At 57.3% G+C, this 18,929-nt stretch overlaps 9 protein-coding genes across 9 annotated transcripts in view; 4 read left to right on the top strand and 5 right to left on the bottom strand.

Annotated features, from left to right (window-relative positions):
* Window positions 1–1,200: 1,200 nt before the first annotated feature.
* Window positions 1,201–2,737, bottom strand: BO66DRAFT_378373 (Gfo/Idh/MocA family protein; the record flags this gene model as incomplete). The annotated part of the gene is made up of 1 exon (XM_025645792.1): window positions 1,201–2,737. Exon 1 carries the CDS (start codon window positions 2,284–2,286, stop codon window positions 1,201–1,203), a length of 1,086 nt encoding a protein of 361 aa, XP_025501816.1. The 5' UTR covers window positions 2,287–2,737.
* Window positions 2,738–3,118: 381 nt separating this feature from the next.
* On the top strand, window positions 3,119–4,283 carry BO66DRAFT_327987 (magnesium transporter CorA family protein; the record flags this gene model as incomplete). Its single annotated transcript, XM_025643972.1, has 2 exons — window positions 3,119–3,651; window positions 3,704–4,283. 2 exons carry the CDS (start codon window positions 3,119–3,121, stop codon window positions 4,281–4,283), a joined length of 1,113 nt encoding a protein of 370 aa, XP_025501815.1.
* Window positions 4,284–4,348: 65 nt separating this feature from the next.
* BO66DRAFT_378367 (amidase) lies at window positions 4,349–6,089 on the bottom strand (the record flags this gene model as incomplete). Its single annotated transcript, XM_025645791.1, has 3 exons — window positions 4,349–4,467; window positions 4,515–4,602; window positions 4,665–6,089. 3 exons carry the CDS (start codon window positions 6,087–6,089, stop codon window positions 4,349–4,351), a joined length of 1,632 nt encoding a protein of 543 aa, XP_025501814.1.
* A 466-nt stretch (window positions 6,090–6,555) lies between these two features.
* Window positions 6,556–8,539, top strand: BO66DRAFT_378364 (monocarboxylate transporter; the record flags this gene model as incomplete). The annotated part of the gene is made up of 4 exons (XM_025645790.1): window positions 6,556–7,470; window positions 7,533–7,787; window positions 7,856–8,294; window positions 8,372–8,539. The coding sequence occupies exons 1-4, from the start codon at window positions 6,983–6,985 to the stop codon at window positions 8,537–8,539; spliced, it is 1,350 nt and encodes a 449-aa protein (XP_025501813.1). The 5' UTR covers window positions 6,556–6,982.
* A 128-nt stretch (window positions 8,540–8,667) lies between these two features.
* Window positions 8,668–10,626, bottom strand: BO66DRAFT_440643 (LLM class flavin-dependent oxidoreductase; the record flags this gene model as incomplete). The annotated part of the gene is made up of 8 exons (XM_025651276.1): window positions 8,668–8,892; window positions 8,985–9,162; window positions 9,238–9,794; window positions 9,867–9,926; window positions 9,999–10,011; window positions 10,079–10,289; window positions 10,362–10,502; window positions 10,563–10,626. 8 exons carry the CDS (start codon window positions 10,624–10,626, stop codon window positions 8,668–8,670), a joined length of 1,449 nt encoding a protein of 482 aa, XP_025501812.1.
* Window positions 10,627–12,693: 2,067 nt separating this feature from the next.
* On the top strand, window positions 12,694–13,684 carry BO66DRAFT_378359 (uncharacterized protein; the record flags this gene model as incomplete). The annotated part of the gene is made up of 1 exon (XM_025645789.1): window positions 12,694–13,684. One exon carries the CDS (start codon window positions 12,694–12,696, stop codon window positions 13,591–13,593), a length of 900 nt encoding a protein of 299 aa, XP_025501811.1. The 3' UTR covers window positions 13,594–13,684.
* Window positions 13,685–14,670: 986 nt separating this feature from the next.
* Window positions 14,671–16,391, top strand: BO66DRAFT_456359 (MFS general substrate transporter; the record flags this gene model as incomplete). The annotated part of the gene is made up of 3 exons (XM_025652134.1): window positions 14,671–15,013; window positions 15,065–15,168; window positions 15,221–16,391. The coding sequence occupies exons 1-3, from the start codon at window positions 14,795–14,797 to the stop codon at window positions 16,389–16,391; spliced, it is 1,494 nt and encodes a 497-aa protein (XP_025501810.1). The 5' UTR covers window positions 14,671–14,794.
* A 421-nt stretch (window positions 16,392–16,812) lies between these two features.
* On the bottom strand, window positions 16,813–17,355 carry BO66DRAFT_403419 (uncharacterized protein; the record flags this gene model as incomplete). Its single annotated transcript, XM_025648863.1, has 3 exons — window positions 16,813–16,841; window positions 16,953–17,029; window positions 17,117–17,355. The coding sequence occupies 3 exons, from the start codon at window positions 17,353–17,355 to the stop codon at window positions 16,813–16,815; spliced, it is 345 nt and encodes a 114-aa protein (XP_025501809.1).
* Window positions 17,356–18,057: 702 nt separating this feature from the next.
* Window positions 18,058–18,929, bottom strand: part of BO66DRAFT_378357 (uncharacterized protein) — a 1,488-nt gene continuing 616 nt past the window's right edge. The window contains exon 3 of the mRNA XM_025645788.1: window positions 18,058–18,848. Coding sequence (XP_025501808.1) covers window positions 18,072–18,848 — 777 coding nt within the window. The 3' untranslated portion in view covers window positions 18,058–18,071. The remainder of the gene's footprint in view (window positions 18,849–18,929) is intronic.

Raw genomic sequence — 18,929 nt, 5'->3', positions numbered from 1 at the left:
AGCAGGATGAGTCGGAGTAGCTTCAGGTGTAGGTGTAGTAGGTGTGGTATAGTAGGCACCAGACCATACCTATTCCAAGCTAGAGGGGAGTCATTCATGTCTGCTTCGTATTGTGGGAGTGTCGGTGAGTGCTCGGCATATTGCTGTAAGTCCCAGCCTTACGAAAGAGGTAGTTAGTACTTACTATAGTAGGTAAGTTAGGGAATGAGTGCAAGTGGAGGTCAGGTCACCCGGGCTCTCTCTTTCTGACCCTCCTATCATCCAGCCCGAGTCACCCGGGCAATTGCAGTAACCAGATGACATGACATCACCAGCCTTTTTTTTGTTTCTTTTTTTTTGTTTTTGTTTTTACAGTTCGCCTTATTGGATTATTTGGGCGGTGAGGGAATGACCAGGATACACACTGAGATCATCACCTGCATTGCATAGTACACCAGAAGAGCCTCCTCATTACCTCTCTCGTAGTCTTATTGCTGGGGTGAAGATGGAAGAAGAACCTGTCCCCAGCCCTGCACAGGCTGCACCAGCGGTAGCCTGCAGCCACCAACAGGATCAATCCCTCGACGCTTGATGGTTGGTTGGTTGGGATCGCTGGGTCCCTGACTCTCCCCTGCAGTGTATACCGTCATAACCTCGCTAGTCAACTCCCTATAGAAACCCGCTAGAAAATGATTTGGAAGAAAGGATTACCAGGCAGCCATTATGATCTTCCGTATACTGGATATAGTCCTTGCGGTAGGGTACTATAGGGGTCCGTTGTGCCTGACCTGGCCTGCCCTGACCGAGCCACAGTTCGTATCGCAGCCACAGCCTCGTGGTGTGGCGCTTAGGGGGACGGGATCCTGGCCAATCACCGATGGGGTTGGAGGTTTGTTGGGTTGACGGGTTGTATGTGTGGGTAAATTGTAAGCAGCATGTTGGTTGCATGTCGGATCGGTCCGGCGCATACTACTATTTGTTCTTGCGGTTTTGGGTTGTGGGCTGTGGATGGTGGTGGAGATGGATGGCGGGAGGATGAGGTGGTTATGGGAGGTGATGGCGCAGTTGCTGAGCCACGATCCTTCATACTCACTAGTCTAAGGGTGATGACGGATGATTGTTTTTCTGCGGAAGAGGAGCGGACACGGGTCCTTGGATGGGTAATCAAACAATGGCATTATGAATGACTACATTACAGTTACTGAAGTACCCAGACCGATGCTAATTCTCCACATCCACCACCTGCCCCGTCCGCAACGCCCGTCCGATCGCGTCCACTACATCCAACGCCCGCAACGCCTCTGCCCCCGAACACACCGGCTCAGCCTTCCCTTCCAACACCTCCACAAAATGCGCCAGCTGCAGCGCAAACGGCGTCTGCGTCGTGTCCACCGCCGCCCGCTCCACGGCCAACTCCTCGTTCCAGCTGCGCTGCGCGCGGCCCTCGTAGCTCCACAGCCGCATGTCCGGCACGCTCAGCGACCCCTTCTGCCCGAAGATCCGGTAGAACCCTTCCCCACCACTCCCCGAAACCTGCGAGATGAGCGGGTTCTCGCCGGTGCCGGCCTCGAAGCTCCACGGCGCCGGCGTGGCATCGCACACCAGGAAGGTGCCTACCACACCGGAAGCGAACCGCAGAGTGATCGCGGCGCCTTCTTCGGCGTCGTGCGGGGGCGACGGCCGGGTGGAGGGCGTTTGCTCGGCGAAGACCCGCGTGATCGGGCCGAAGAGGTAGTGCAGCAGGTCGATGTCGTGGATTAGGTTGATGGAGAGTACCCCGCCGCCTGTGGTGGTGCTGCGGCGCCAGTCGCCTGGCGGGGCGAAGTAGCTGTCGGGCTTGTACAGGGTCCAGAGGCCGTTGAGCGCGATGAGCGGGCCCAGGGCGTTGCTGGAAAGGAGCTGCTTCGTGGCGGTGATGTAGGGGTTGAAGCGGCGGTGGTGGCCGATGAGCAGTTTCGGAGATGACGGGGTGAGGGTTGACAGGAGGGCGCGGGCCGTTGCTGGGTCGTCGCTGATGGGCTTCTCCAGCAGCACGTGGATGCCCTGCGCCAGGAGGTCGGTGGCGATGGGGATATGCGTGTGGTTGGGGGTGCAGACGATAGCTGCGTCGGGGCGTGGGGTGGAGGGGCTGGCGAGGAGGGCGGCCACGGAGGGGAAGTAGGCCGTCTGCAGGGTCTCAGCCGTCTGGACAGCGTTGGGGGAGGGGTCCACCAGGGCAAGGAGGTTGGTGTTGGGGTTGGCCTGGACGGTTTGGGCATGACGGGGGCCAATGAGGCCGGCCCCGACAATGATGATATTAAATGGCATACTGAAGAATTGGGGGATGTGGTTGTTCGGAGGCAGAGTTGCAGGGGCAGAGCAGCCGGGGAGCAGCTAGGTAGTTATACCTCGTCCACGCAGTTGGGTCCGGGGTAACCGATGGACCCTGGGGTGGGTCGTTCCATGACATGTCTGACTCACAGACCTCTGTGTCCCCGGATAATCGGATGGAGATTGGGATAGACAGAGGCAGGGACAAGTCGTGTCTGGACCTGGTGGCTAAACGAGATCTGGGGATGAGCTCTTAGCCGGGGTGTACAGCATATAACGTACTCGACCTTGGTTCTTGATGCAGGTGCAGTAGATGGATAGATCTTCGTTGTGATGATTGTAAATGGTATAATAATGATAGTATTAGAGAAAAGTGACTAGTATAGACACCGAGGTTGTAGGAATCTCATGTATGAGTTACCAAGCACTTTTGAAGTGATGGTACGAAGCAGATAGTAAAGAGAGAAGAAAGCAAGTGCCGAGAGCAGTCACCGACCTAGTCATCGTCCCCGCAAAAGCCGGGCCCGCCAAACCGGGGCCGGGTCGGGACTGATGCCTCAGGCGCTCGGCCGGATGTTTGCACTGTTGCATTGTTTATTGCTTTTGGTACCACGGAAAAGTCTTGGCTTTCCTCTTCAGAGTCTCCTCTTGGCATCGACACTGCCACTCTCTCTCTCCCTCTCCCTCTCCCGTCTGCAATCTTCCTGACTTCATTCAAGGGATGACAGTCCGGTCAGAATGCCCCTGGTCGTTTCGTGGAGCAACCATCAGTTGATGTCTTTCACCTCTTCACCTTTCACACCCGACTAAAAGGCTGACGAGGCCGATCATGGCCGCGTCGACCCCGGATTTCCGCCCGGCGGACGACTCGGCCGCCCCGGCTGCGAAAGAATCCTCTTCCCTGAACTTTTTCACCACCAAGCTGGACTTCTTTGTCCATGCACCCAGCCTGGATGATCTTTGTGGCATCTACAACCCAGTGGTAGCTCTGCTCGAGACAGGCGTCCATAATGGCCTCTGGTGGCTGGACGTGACCGCCGCCTCCGATGAGGACATCGAGACCCTCGCGCGGAGCTTCGGTCTCCACCCGCTGACCGTCGAGGACATCACGCAGCGTGAGACGCGCGAAAAGATCGAGCTCTTCGACTCCTACTACTTCCTCTCATTGCGACCCCCCAGTTCCCGCAAGACCGACGACGGCGTGTGCATCGTCTCCCACAACCTTTACGCTGTCGTCTTCCCGGAGGGGGTGCTCAGTTTCAACTTCGGGACCAGCTTGCACGCTGACCACGTCCGGAATCGTATCAAGGAACACCGGAGCCATTTGGCGTTGACCAGCGATTGGATTTGCTATGCTATCATGTACGACCTCCCCCCCGTATTTCCTTCTTCAACGCTAACTCTACTTTCCTAGTGACGCGATTGTCGACGGCTTTGCCCCGTTCATCGCTCGCGTGGAGACCGGTGTCGACCTGATGGAAGATCACATCGCCGTGACCCGCCCAGACGAGATTGGACTGGCTTTGCAGCAGATCTACAAGTGGCGCAAGGAGGTGATTCAGATCCGACAGCTGCTGCATGACAAGACGGATGTGATCCGGTGTTTTGCGCGCCACTGTGATGCGCTGGCGGCTACGTCGACCCAGGTGGCTCTGTATCTCAGTGACATCCGCGACCACGTGCTGACCATGATGGCCAATCTGGAGCAGGCGGAGCAGATGCTCTCGCGGTCGCAGTCGAAGTATCTGTCGCAGCTGCACTTCGACTCCGGGCGCATGCGCAATGAAATCGCCACGGCGCTGAGTCGGTTGACCGTCGTGGCGGCGACGATCGTGCCGATGCAGTTTATCACAGGGCTTTTTGGGATGAACGTCATGGTGCCTGGCAAGTCGCCTGGAGGCCTGGCGTGGTGGTATGGGATTCTTGGGGTTATTTTGGGTTTGATTGTGCTGTTTCTCCTTGTGGCTAAGAGAATGAGGTTGTTTGATCGATAATCTACCAGAGAATAGCAAGCTACGACAGCTATCCACACCCGATGCATTGGCCAGCCTGCAATCGCCTAGTCCTTCCTCAGAACCGCCTCTACCAACTCCGCCTGTCGTGCCAGCACCTCCTCCCTCAGCCGCCGTCCGACCAACTGCACATGACAAGGCGCACCTTCTACTTCCTCCGGCCGATCTGCATCCCATCAGTTGGAGTGTCATAGTGGTGGATGGAACACTTACAAGGGGGTCGATATACTGCATCCTGTCTGAACCATTCCCGATCCGCAGCAGCATCTGACCTGCCGAACGGCAGCACGCAGCTCGGACTCTGTACGCGATCAGCACCCAATCCCCCTCGTGCCAGGACAAGGATGTTAGAGTAGAACATACATCCACCAAATTCCAAAACACTGTATACCACACATGACTATACGTATCATGCGGCAGGGCGCAGCTCTGGTACGCCGGCGCCAGGATCACATCCAGCTTCTTCTCCACGAACACCCGGCGCGTCTGCGCAGTGATCTCCGCCTTCCGGGCAGTCAGCCCGAACAGATCGCGCAGGGTCGGCGCTGGGTTTGTCGTGTTGGATCCATTGACAATCCCCACGGACGGAACGTGCGGCTCCCCCGCTGCATCCAGATGCGATATCGCGGTCCGGTCGGCGTCGAGGCCGAACAGCCCGAAGGCGATCTCATTCCCATACTCCATGTCCGGGAACTGCGTAGTAATATCCACAATCTCGTGGCCCGCAGCAGCGAGTTTCTCGGCCGCCCGATGAAGGTTCCGCGCGATGTTGGGGTGCAGCGGCAGACTCGGGTGCGCCGTGAACAGCCCGATCCGCAGCTTCTCGCCTTCGTTCTGGTCGGACACAGCCCACGGTATGCCCAACGCGGTATCATCGAAGTCATAAGGAGGCACATCACAGACGGTCTTCATAAACAGATTCGCATCGCGGACGGAGTGACAGATGGGCCCTATCACCGGGGAAATCCCGGAAAGATACCCCGCGACGCCGGGACTCATGACCCCAGCGTGCGGGACACGGCCCATCGAGGGCTTGAACCCGACCAAGCCGCAGCAGTGCGCGGGGATGCGGATCGAGCCCGCGATGTCGGTGGCGACGCCCAGCAGCGATCCGCGCAGGGCGACGAGGGCGCCCTCGCCGCCCGAGCTGCCGCCGGCGGTCAGCGTGCGGCGGTGCGGGTTGAGCACGCGCCCGAAGACGTTGTTGTGCGAGTCGGCGGTCATCAGCGTCTGCGGGACGTTGGTCTTGACGTAGATGACGGCGCCGGCGGCGAGCAGCACGTCGACCAGCGGCGTGTTGGCCGTTTGGGCGGGTCGGTCCAGGAATGCGACGTAGCCCAGCGTCGAGGCCACCCCGGCCACGTGGAACATGTCCTTCACGCTGACGGGCAGCCCGTGCAACGGGCCGACGGGCTGGCCGGTTGTTGCGAGGTGTCTGTCTAGCTCCTGTGCGCGGGCGTGCGCTTGGTCGAACATCGTCTCCGTGAGGCAGTTGGTCAGTTGCTGCGCGATGGCGGCGCGCTTGCTGAAGGCGGTTGTCACTTCGACGGCGCTGTAGGTCCCGTCTGCCAGCTGGGCGAGGAGCGTCGTGGCGTCTGCGGTCTCGGTGATGGCCAGCTCGCGCGAGGTCAGGAGCCCGCTGTCACGCGGGATGGAGAGGACATTCTCGGGGGAGATGGGGGAGGCGGTGGCTAGGAGCGCGGCGGGGAGGCGCCATTCGGCGGGGATCTTGGCCAGTGCTTCGAATTGCTTGGCTTGGACTTTTTGTTGCCAGGTTGGGATGGTCATGGTGTGTTGTTGTTGGTGGTTGTGAGTGTGTGAGTATGTGCTTTCAGGATGGGGAGGGGAGTATGTGTAGATGCAGTACAGTGGCTGTAAAGGATGAACCGGGTGAATGGCGTGCGGGGTGAAGAGGGGTTGAGCTGATCGTCGGCGAGACGGCCAATGCGAGGGTGATGTCACCTAGCGTCGAGGGGTAGTGACATGAGTTGACTCTGGAATTACTCTGTGCAGACTAGTCTTATTATCATATATCTCCTTTGCAGAGTAGCGATCAACTAAGAATGAGGTGGATGCCTGCATGTGAACGAAGTACACAGAGCAGGCATATGTGGATTCACATGCCCGAATGAGTAATTATGCACAGTTTGTGAATATACACTGAAAATCTCATGCAACCTTGCTGATGAATTGCTGATGAATTACAATCTTTCTACTTTGTTTCAACCATGTGCCCGATCGCGCTAAGCAGTGTATTTGTACCATCTTCTTTATCTTTGTATTTCTATTAGCCTTTATTCTCTTATATGAAAACTATAACATTTAGCAGTCTTTGGGCTGACTAATAAAACAAAAATAAAATCCAGAACAGTCTCCAAGTCGTACCCTCTGATGCATCGTCCGCGCCCTTGTCGTGACATGCTCCACTTTTCCAATTTTGCACCCCAGACCCAGGTTTCCGGGTGGGCCACCGAGGGTAACCGACGAGATGTGAATCATCGCAAGACTTTTTGTACATTCTTTTAACCTCTGAGTTTCTCTTCTCATCACCGAAGTGCTGCCACACTCAAATCAACTTCATCCGGTGGCCGCACAATACCTCAGGCAGCCACCACCACAACCCTCACATACACCTACGCCTACACCTACACCTACAACACCATCCTCCCCAGCCCGGCAAAATGGCCACAACCTCCACCTCAACAGCCGTCGAGTGGCAGACGGCCCCCGCAATCGAGCTGGAGTCGCGCGCGCCCAAACTCCCACCCGCGGCCCCGACCTCCGTCACCGACGCGGTCATGCAAGCGTCCGCGCAGGCGGACGCCGAGGTCCCGGACGGCGGACGCGGGTGGCTCGTGATCGGGGCGTGCGCGGTGCTGACGTGGTGGTTGATCGGGACCTCGTACTGCTGGGGGGTGCTGCAGGCGGCGCTGGTGGGGGAGCGGGTGGCGGCGGCGTCGACGCTGGCGTTCGTGGGGTCGCTGGCGACCGCCTGCATCTCGTTTTTGGGGATCGCCAACGCGCAGCTGATCCGGCGGCTGGGCACGCAGACCAGCGCGATGCTGGGGGTGTTTTGCTTGGGGCTGGGGTCGATTCTCAGCGGGTTCTCGTACCGCAGTGTGGAGGGGCTGTTTGTCACGCAGGGGGTCGTGTTTGGGGTGGGGATTAGGTTGGTATTCCCATCTTTGACGGAATGAAATGTATGGCGATGCGATAGCTGATCGGTTTTAGTATGTGTTTCATGGTCGTCTCGACGATCCCCGCGCAGTACTTCAAGGCCAAGCGCGGCACTGCCAACGGCATCGTCTACGCGGCCGGCGGCCTCGGCGGCACCGCGCTCAGCTTCCTCATCAACGCCCTGCTCAATAGCGTCGGCACCGCCTGGACCTTCCGGGTGATCGGCTTCATGACCCTGGCCACGGGGCTGCCCGCCGCGTGGCTGGTGCAGCAGCGCGTTCCCATCCCACGGGCTGCCTTTGTCGAGTGGTGAGAACCCCCTTTTCCCCCTAACCCTAACCAACTCTCAACAAATCTAATGCTTGAATGTATTGTAGGCGCCTCTTCCGCGACCTCCGCTTCTGCCTCCTCTTTGCCGTCGGGGCCATCGCCACCTTCCCCCTGCTGGTGCCCCCCTTCTTCCTGCCCCTGTACGTCAACGCCCTGGGCATGGGCTCCACGGCCGGCGCCGGCGTTGTCGCCACCTTCAACTTCTCCTCCGCCCTGGGCCGCCTCACCTGCGGCTTCGCCAGCGACACCATCGGCCCGTTGAACACGCTGTTCGCCTCGCTGCTGCTCTCCGCCCTGAGCATGCTGATCATCTGGCCCGTGTCGACGTCTATCGGCCCGCTCATCGTCTTTGTGGTGATCAATGGCATGTCGAACGGGGGGTTCTTCTCGACGATCCCCACGGTGGTCGGGAATGTGTTTGGGTCCGCGCGCGTGGGCGTTGCGATGGGGATGATTGTTACCGGCTGGGCCGGGGGGTATCTTCTTGTGAGTGTTTCTTTTCTTCCAGCGGAAGGGGGTTTGAGGGCTTGTGAGGGATGAGAGATGTACTGACAGGGTGGCAGGGCTCGCCGATTGCAGGATACATCCTCGATGCGTCTGGGGGTGAGGGGGCGGGCACGAAGGCGTATCGGCCGGCCATTCTGTACGCGGGGTTCATGGCGCTGGCGGCGACGGTGCTGTCATTGGGGATTCGGGTGAAGACGAGCGCGAAGTTGGGGAAGAGGGTTTGATATCCAGCCAAGATACAACCGTGATCGGATCTATAGACCGCGAGAGATTTACTTAAAACAGCATGCAATAGACATCTTTCACTTTCACAACCATGCTATCAAGCTCATCCTCACATCATCTAAACTAATCACTCCGGAATCCGATGCTCCTCCGCCGCCACCCCAGCCCGCCACCGATACTTGGCGGCGGGATGATCCTGCGGCGGCCCCGTCTGGCCCCTCCGGCCGTACAGGTTCTCGCGATACGTGCCCCGCGGCACCGCGTAGTCTTCCCAGAAGAGACCCCGTTTCCGCAGCTCCGGCAGCAGCAGGTCGATGATATCCTTGAACGAGCCGGGTTTGATGGCGTATGCCTGGTGCAGTCAGCTTTGCCTCCCCTACCCCTACCCTTACTTGTACCGCCTGACCGAGAACCCATGGATAAGTAACTGCAAGCACGACATACCAAATTAAACCCATCGACATCCGCCTCGGCGACCCACCGCTCCATCTCATCGGCCACCTGCGCCGGCGTGCCCACGGGCGTCGCCCCCAGCCCGCCGACGGTGATATGGCGGCCGACGGTGGCCTTGGTCCACTTGGCCACTTCGGGGGTGGCTTTCGACCAGCCTTCCACGGCGGAGCTGCACACACACACACACACAGGCCATCATCAGCATCGCCTCCCAAATCAGCAAATTTCAAAAGAAGGAAAATACCGAATAGCATTACTCTGCACACCGCGCAACTCCTCCTCCTCGCCATACCGACTCAAATCCACCCCCGTCCACCCGCCAAACAGCGCCAACGCGCCTTCCACATCCCCGTAGCCCTGATACTCCTTGAACTTGGCGCGGGCCTCTGCCTCCGTCGCCCCGAGGACGGGACACAGCAGGGCCAGGAACTTGATGCTCGAGCCGTCGCGCCCGAACCGCGCGGCGGCCAGCGCCCGGATCTCGGCGATGTTGTCCCGGACGACGGCGGGCGAGTGGCCCGCCACGAAGATCGCCTCCGCGTGCTGCGCCGCGAACAGCTTGCCGGATTGCGACGTCCCCGCTTGCAGGATCACGGGCGTGCGCTGCGGCGACGGCTGGCAGAGGTGCGGGCCCGGCACGGTGAAGTTCGGGCCCGTGTGGTGGATGGGTCGGACCAGTTCCGGCGCGGTGTAGATCCCCGTCGTCCGGGAGAGTTGCACCGCGTCGTCGCGCCAGGAGGATTCCCATAGTTTGTAGGTCACCCGCAGGTATTCTTCGGCTGTGGCGTAGCGGGTGTCGTGCTGGACTTTGTTAGTGTCTGGGGCTGAGGGGGGGTGGGGTGGGGTTGAGGTTCGGAAGGGCGAGGGGCTTACCTGGGGCTGTTCGGTGAGCCCTAAGTTGCGCGCGGCCGAGTCGAGGTACCCTGTTACTACCTATTTCTCGTTAGATGCTTTATTCCTTGGGCAGAAGGAGATGAGGAGATGGGGGGGGGGTTGGTTGCGTACATTCCACCCGACACTACTCGTTCCAGTCAGTTAGAAACGCAAACACCCGGAGTGACTGCAGAGAGCAACGGGGATCCTACCGCCCCTTGGTCAAATGATCCACCGTCGACAGCCGCCGCGCCAGGTGGTACGGCTGCTCGTACGTCGTCGCCACCGTCACCCCGAACCCGATGCTTTTCGTCACCGCCGCCATCGCCGGCACGACCGCCAGCGGCTCGTTGACCGGCCACTGCGCGCCCGAGGCGATCGCCGGCCCCAAGTTGCGGGGGCCCTTGTACACGTCGTAGCCGCCTGTCGCTTTCTCAGCATTCGACACCCCACCTTTCTACAAAAGAAACCTGCAAGAAAGGGGTGGGGGCGTACCAAGGACATCTGCGATAAAGATCCCGTGGAACTTGGCCGCCTCCAGCAGCTGCGCCAGTTCCGTCCAATGCTCGATGTCGTTGAAGCGGTGCGATTCGTCCTCCGGGTGGCGCCACAGGCCTGGCGATTGGTGGCCGCTGCCTTCTGGGAGTTAGCTTCGCTTCAAGAGGTGGAGGATAGAGAAGAAGAGGAGGGCCTTACACATCTCAACGAAGGCGTTGAGGATGAGGGATTTGCGCGGGCGCGCGGGCTCGGTGGACGTCATTGTGGCGGGTAGGTTATGGTGAGAAGAGTAATGTCAATTCCCAAAGTCAGGTCGTGAATATGCAGCGAGACGCGATCCTATCCAGGACTTTATAGTGCTTGGTTGTTGTCATGGTTGATCTGCGTGCGTAGCATCAATGTGGGCCGGGATGGCGTGATAACGAGGGGAGCAGGGGTCATTCCCGGCTCTGGGGTACAGTTTGGTGGGTAGGTGTCGGGCGATAGATGGAGTTTGACTGTACCTAAGACCAAGATAGATATCTACCCGAGAGCAATGCTCAATAAGATCAGGGATGTATTGGATAGCTTAGTGGATGCGGTGATTAGGGCTGAGCTTCCGCTGAGCTGCGACCAATGCATTGCCCTACTTTTGGGTCGATGCCGCCAGCGCGCCGCCCCGTCACGCAATGCCCCTCCAACACTTTTGCTGCATTGCGGGCAGGTACTGTACAGACTCATGTCGGCCGAGAGATCACTGTAGCTCGATTTGGATCGCCAAAGCACCTAATGTGAGTATTTGATTGTATAATAAGCTTGCTGATCACGCTAAGAGGGTGCACAACGTGCATCTGGCCGTCCCTATTGGTCGTAACGGACATAGCTTAAACAGATCCAGGAAAGAGCCTTTAGAAACTATCTCAGGCCCGTCATGCATTATGATCTTCAATTACCTACCGTATGATCATTTCTATACACTGCTGTAAAGTACCGACTCTGGCAGATCTAGTTCCCTCCTTGAATTCGCTCATGGCTGCTGTTATCTACTCCTGGTTAACGGGTCCCTGTGGTCTACTCATACCTATTGCAGCCAACGCAGGCTGATACTTATTTCAAGACCTCCGATCCATAACTAGGTATAGCAACAAAATACACTCTTCAGACAGTGCTAAACCACCAGAGAGAGATTTCAAAGCCAACACTTGTAATAAATGGCTTCCCGGGCCCGACTATAGCCACGTGAACCATGCTTCCGCCTTCAAGACATCACCAAGTCACCTTCACCGCAAACTCTCGGGCGATATCTTGTTGCACGGCATTCTACAATACAGTAATATAGCTAATGTAACAGCAAAAAATCCTGTACGGAAGAGAATGCGAAAGTTTCAGTATACCAAGTTGCAGGTCAAAAACTTCATCTGGGCGATGACGGAATCGCCTGTAGTTGAGTCCCAAACAGTTTATATGATCGGAAAATAACTCGGTCTCATCCCAAGCAGTACTTACTATAAAAGTCAGGTTGCCTGAGAAGTCAGTGAAGGGAGGTGTTAGCCCTAAACTTTATACTAATTTACGTCTGCTGTTGTTAAATGTTATAATGTTTAATAGCCAAATACTAGCTTCCATTGAAAACTGTCAAGCCTTGAAGAAAAAAAAAATAGAAGAACCAAAAAAACCCACCAAAATTGGCGCTATAACCAGAGAGCACTTTTATAATCATAAATATGTAGCCCAGTAAGTATCCATGCACACATCACAGCTCCTAGTCAGTAATCCACAGCTGGACTTGTATATACACTCTAGCTCATTTACGTTCACAAATGACACGTGAACAGACTCAGGGCGCACAGCGGAAGGGCACACAGAACAGCCCCCACAGACAAATACAGATTCTCAAACATCATTGGGCATTCCGTATCCTCCAAGGTTGATGCAGGGGGCTATTCAACACCGGCCCTGCTTGGCGCAACGCTATCACATATTAGGGAACCCTTGGCCTGATCGGGGGCATCGCTCAGCCCCGATCCCCGACTCCACTTTTGCCGAGTCGGCCCTGCTTCTTTCCATCCCTCCAATCAGTTGTTGCAATAGAACCGACATTGTCCTTTGAGGCTTCAAGTGCCCAGTAGCATGTAAGATTTCTCCACCGTTCATCTACTACGCCCAGGGCTTGTTCCTGCTAGTCTGTTTGATGGTTGGTTAACACAGCTTGTTACCCCTTTCTACCTGCCTAGCTAGTAGTAGCTAGTCAACGCTCCTACTTAAATTTTAAATACTAACCATTCCTCCTACTTTTGAGCACATCCACTTCCCAACCATACTCACAGACCTCGCCTGCAACGAGCAAAATATGAAAGCTATTTACTGCTGGGTCGCTACCGCCCTAATGGTACCACGGGCTCTAGCGGCTACTGCTACATCCACTACCTCTACGTCCCCCACCTCCACTACCCCCGCCGCAAGCTGTACAGCTTCCCTCATCACGACACTCTGCAGCTACCCGGAGCCCGGCGACGACTTTGCCGTCGCCAGCGAGAGCACGGCCAACTGCTGGGATTACTGCAACGCCCACCCTCCGTGCAGCTTTGTGATCTTCGCCGCTGGCAACCCTACCACCGGAACCGGCACGTGCTGGCTGTACCCGGGGCAATCCTACAACGCGAGCGAAGGCAGTTCCGATTGCAGCAGTCCCTACCTGTCTGTCTACGACGAGCCCGTGTGTTCGGGCGGGAGCGCAACCACCACCACGGCTGGCGCCTGCGCCGCCACCGCGAGTCCCACCGCTGTCGCCTCGGGCTGCGGGTACCCGGCGCCCAGCGACTGCTTTGACGACTGTGTGACCAGTACCGGTGCACCGCACTGCTTGAGTCTATGTGCCGAGGCCGATTCCTGCAGCTACGTTGTCTTCAACCCGGAGAATGCGGACAACTCGACCTATGCCGCGGGCAACTGCTGGATCTACCCGAACGGGACCTACGACGCCGGGTCTGCGACTACTTGCAGCGGTGATCCGGAGCAGTACGTGTACAACAACGTGTGTCCCAAGGCGTCATCTTCATCGTCCGCGCTTTCGTCATCTGCTTCGCGCACTGGAACTGTAGCTACGACTACGGGCTCTACGGGCGCTGAAATTGCCGATAAAGCTGCGGCCTCGTCTAGCAGCAGCGAGAATTCTGCGCCTGCCGGCCTCTCGCTTACTAGTCCACTGGCGATAGGCATGGCAATGGTAGTATTGCAGGCATTTTGGTGAGATTCTTGTGGTAATGGGTGGTTATTCGGCGAAGCAATGTATTATATAAGGAGCTGCTAGAGTCCTCGAGTAAACTGTCTAGGACAATGAGAGAATTGTTGTATGCTAAGCTGCATCCTTCTACTGCACTCAGGTCAACTGGCCAGGTCAAGGTTGCCACCTGAATCTGGCCGCATCAAACAAGCTGCATCCGCCGCTATGGTATCCGAAGCCTCGTCTTGTGTATCCGGTACAACTCGTAGCACTTCGTGGCTAGGTGGAGTGGCAACTCTTGCACATTATACGAGCACTAACCTAGCAAGCATGAGGCAAGATTTCGTAGTGCGCAATGGCATCACAAACTCGGTAACATGTATCCACGTTCAGTTACCCGGCTGGCAATCAACCCTCAAGTTCGTTTTGCTTTTGGTGTTCTTCGACCATAGTTTATTGCGCCACCCGGAGGATAACATCTCCGCCGACGCCAAGTCTGTGTTCAGACCTGGAATCCGGTGGTGCCATCAGGGCTCGGTTCGACATCTGACCGCGCTAGCTAGCTGACTTCTCGAGAGGATTGGAGCATACAGCCTCAAAACCGGCATTTTGATCACTCCATCGTGGATCGCCGTTGTTGGACAAGCTTAGAGCTATTGATCTTTCCATGTCTAACTTTGGTTTTTACAAAATACCCTGATACAAATCTATATCTCACAAATCAAGGCCTCAAGCATAACCTTGTGCCAATTCCGTGCTGATATTCACATATTTACATTGGAATAGCAGCTCGTTGTCCAGTTCAGGCAAATGTAATCCACGAATAGCACTGGCCCAGCATCGAAAAGAAGGTTTTCAACCCCCGTGCCAGCCAAGCATCCAAGCCATGCCAAGGCTCACCGTCTCGTATTGCCTTGCATGCCAGAGGATGTCCCGGCACGTGGCGTATACCCGGACTAAGTCTCCCCCGGATTTCTGGGCCTCCCCGCGTTTCTGCGGGGATTGCGGGGGAAATCTGGGGTGACAGCTGCGACAATTCGACGGCGGATACACCCATGTTGACGGGTACTTCGTCGACCCTGAGATTGTCTACGGTGTTTTCTTCACCGGTGGAGATGCGCAAGGCATGGGTATAAATCGGTAGTCAGGCCTTGCAGGTCTACTACTGCAATGCACTGCTCTCCTTGACCTCCTCAATCAGAACCAACCCACTCCTGGAAAGATAGCGATGGCCGCGCAAACCTCAGAGAAGACCGATCTCGCCCTCCAGGCGCAGAAGACCAGCAACGTGCACGTGGAAGATATCAAGTCCTCTGAACTGCTCGATGTAAAGGGGGGCGATTACTCGGGAGCCACGGCCAAGACCAATGAGGTGGAAATCCGTCTCGTCCGCAAGTTGGACCTGCGAATCATGCCCATTCTGTGGATGATGTATTTTCTCAATTATGTTGGTGATCGACCCCAGTGCCAGGATGGTCTTCATTAACCGATCCTCTAGCTGGACCGCAATGCCATTGCCAACGCGCGTCTCAACAACCTCGAGGAAGACCTCCACCTGGTCGGGACGCAATACAACACCTGCATCTCGATCCTGTTCATCGGGTAGGTGAAGCATATCCCACGCCCACAGCACGCTCCCACTGACCACAGCCAGCTACCTGCTCATGCAGATCCCCTCGAACATGTTCATGTCCTCCCCGAAGATCCGCCCCTCGCTCTTCATGAGCGTCTGCATGGCCAGCTGGGCGATCGTCTCCGCCCTCACAGCCCTCACCAAGAACTACGTCTCGCTGGTCCTGGTCCGGTTCTTCCTCGGCGTGACGGAGGCCCCTTTCTACCCCGGGGCGCTCTTCCTGCTGTCACTGTTCTACACGCGCAAGGAGATCGCCCTGCGCATCTCCATCCTGTACACGGGGAACATCGTGGCGACCGCGGTAGCGGGACTCATCGCGGCCGCGACCTTCGCCACTCTCGATCAGAAACACCACCTGAAGGGCTGGCAATGGCTGTTCATCATCGAAGGGGTGGTCACCTTCTTCATCGCGGCCCTGGGCCTCCTCATGCTCCCCGACCACCCCCTCACCACGCGGTGGCTCACCCCGGCCGAGCGCCAACTCGCCCACGACCGCATCACGCGCGACACCGTCGCCCACGCCGCCCCCGGGCCCGAAACCAGCCGCACCTGGACGGCCCTCCGCGACGCCCTCCGCGACCCCCGCCTCTATCTCCTGGCGTTCATGCAGAACATGCACCTCAGCGCATGCAGCTTCAACAACTTCTTCCCCACGGTGGTCGGCAGCCTGGGCTTCGACCGCACGATGACCCTCGTGCTGACCTGCCCGCCCTACCTCGTCTCCGGCGTATGCAGTGTCATCATCGGGATGACCTCGGGCCGCTACAACGAGCGCACCTGGCACATCACGGGGAGCATGGGGCTCGCGGTGATCGGGTTCGTGATCGCGTGTGTGACGCTCAACACGGCCGCGCGGTATCTGGCCTGCTTTCTGTTCGCGAGCGGCGCGTACGCGGTCAACTCGGTGATCCTGGGGTGGGTGTCGGCGACGCTGGGCCAGACCCCGCAGAAGAAGGCGGCCTCGCTGTCCGTGGTCAATGTCGTGGCCAATGCGTCTTATGTCTACACGGCGTATCTGTATCCGAAGAGCGACGGGCCGCGGTATCTGGTGGCCATGTCGGCGAATGCGGCGTTCGGGGTGCTCACGATTGCGAGCGCGTGGGGGTTGCGAGTGTGGCTGCGGCGGACGAATCGCGCGATCCGCGAGGGGAGGGTGCCGGGCGGGGATGAGCGGGTGTTGTATGCTTATTAGGTCTTTTTGGATGCCTGCATCTAGAGTGGTTTGGGGGAGAATGGAGGGTTGTGTTGTGGGTGTGTGCGGTGGTAGTCTGAGCTTATGTTTGATCGTCATTTCTTTCCTTAAGATAACACCATATCCTTTATGATAAGGAGCGACATTAGATCCAGTGGCGATAGGTACAAAATATTTTCCCAAGAGAATTCCAATTCGCAAATACTTAGGGCCTCACTTTTCCTCCCGAGTTTCTCGCCGGAGCACGATATGATTAAGCACTATCGTCCACACCAATTGAATAGAAACACAACAAGATAATCGCCAGCCTCCCCAGCCGGTATAAAGAGTGGTTACTTCGGCTCGTATATTTAAAAATCATCCAGAAACCCTCCCCGACCTTCATAGCGTGACCACAAACCCTCCACTGAATATCGAAGCCCTAGATCACGCACTCAACAGTCGATCCATCTAAGCACGAACCGTTAGCCCAGCCCAATTAATCCAGTCCAGTCCAGTCCCATCCACCTCTCCTCCCTCTCTCATCCCATCAACCCAAACCAGAAAAGATGAAGAACATACCGCACCGCCTGGGCTTATCCTCATCCTTAACCCATCCCCGGGGCGTCTTGAACCACTTGCCGGACTCCTCGCCGTTCCTACCCCGAATTCAATCATCAGCAATCGCAATCCAACCACCTCACCCTAAACCTCAATAGACGTAGAAGGAGGGGAAGGGAGCATACTCATAGTAACAGAACGAAGTAAACGTCGCCCCGAGAATGGACGTGCCGTTCTCCGGGCTCGACGCGCAAGGGAACTTGTAGTAGGGGTAGGACACGCGGACCTGGCAAGGGTTGGGGTTGGCTTCCTTGCCTCCACCACTGCCGCGGGCCGTGAGGCTGCTGCTGTCTTCCGCCGGGGCGGCGGTTGCGGCGTTCAGGGCGAGCGGGAGGAGGACGATGGCGGAGATTGGGGATCTCATGACGCAAGGAAGAAAGTGACTTGTGCTGGGGTAGGAGTGGAGTGTATATGTGTTGTGGAATTGTGTGCTGATATCTGTTCGGGTGTCGTTGTTTTGGCGTGGGTTAGGGGGCTTTTTATAGATCTGGCAGCATGCTGTGAAGAACAGCTTCATGTGAGACTGGGGGTCTAGATTCCATTCTAGTATGCGGGCATCATCATCATCATCATCATCGGTCTACACAGCCTCCTGGCCAGCCCAGGGCTGCACCTCTCTTAAGCCATGGGAATTGTCATCTAGTGAGGTGATTTGGGCAGATATATGGTTTCGAGTGATGCGTGCTCGGGTCTTGGCGATGGGCGGATGGCAAAACAATAAGGTTATGACATCTTGCAGATCCGCGACCGAGTACGCCCGCCGGGCGGTGGTCTGGGCCATCGGGGTGGGATGCTTGGCGTATGTTAGTCTGTTCCACAAATAGAGGTAACCTCGAGATCTAGATCGGTTTAGATTGGGTCTCTTGGCGATGCGAAAGACTGGGTAGACTCTGTATCTTTCACCTTTCACTGATGCAATATGTCATCTTGGCGTGGTCATATAGTGATCACTAAATGTGGCAACTACTATTTGACTGATTGTACTCCGCATTTTCTATCGAGTAGTTTGATGTGTTTGACCAACTATGATCCCAAAACAACAAGTGCATTCTCTTACACACCCCCACTCACACATCTCCACTAAACCCTCCCCATCCACCGCCCCTTGACCCTCTGCGTAAACGCCACGAATTTCGCCACGCCCACCGCCGCCTCCACATGGCCCTCCGGATCCTCGACCTCCTCCGGAAACGCGATCCCCGTGCCATACAGCCCTGTCACCTCGGGACTCTCTTCCCACGCCGGGACCCGAAACCCCGACGACCGCATATCAAACTCCAGACTCCCATCCACCCTGCCTCCCTCCACATACACCCTCGGAATCGGGCCGCGCTCATACCCCACCGCCCACACCACATGCGTACACCGCGGCAACCACTCCCGGAACGCGGCCTCCTCGTCCTCGCCATCGTCGACGAACCGCACGATCTCCGGATCCGGGGACCGCTCCAACACCTCGCGGGCCCATTCCGCCGTCGCGCCTTTCAGGCCGGTGTTGTCGAAGATGATGCCGTTGTCGGTGTAGATGGCGTATTTGATGGGGCGGCGGTGGAGGTTGAGGATTGTGATGGCGCGGTGGGCGGGGCTCGACTGCGCGAGCTCGTAGAGGTTGCGCACGACGAGGATGCCGGAGTGGGAGTTGCCGATTACGGCGATGGTGGAGGGTTGGTTGCGGGGCAGGAGGGACGGGAGGAGCGAGCGGCGCATGCAGGTGTCTAGGTCTAGTTGGTGGAGGTTGGGGTTGTATTTTTGGTGGGTGGTGGGGGTGCGCGGGTGCGCGCCGGTGCTGAGGATCGTCCGGGCGGTTTTGATCGGGGTGGGTGAGGCGGGGGTGGTCGTTAGGGTCCAGAGGTTGTTCTGGGGGTGGCGGTTAGCTTTGCTGTGGGTATGCGATTGGGGAATAGAATGGATGAGAATGAAAGGGGTAGACAGGAAGGG

Source organism: Aspergillus aculeatinus (assembly GCF_003184765.1).
Source record: "Aspergillus aculeatinus CBS 121060 unplaced genomic scaffold BO66scaffold_38, whole genome shotgun sequence".
NCBI lineage: Eukaryota > Fungi > Ascomycota > Eurotiomycetes > Eurotiales > Aspergillaceae > Aspergillus > Aspergillus aculeatinus.
This window is presented reverse-complemented; position numbering and strand designations above follow the sequence as displayed.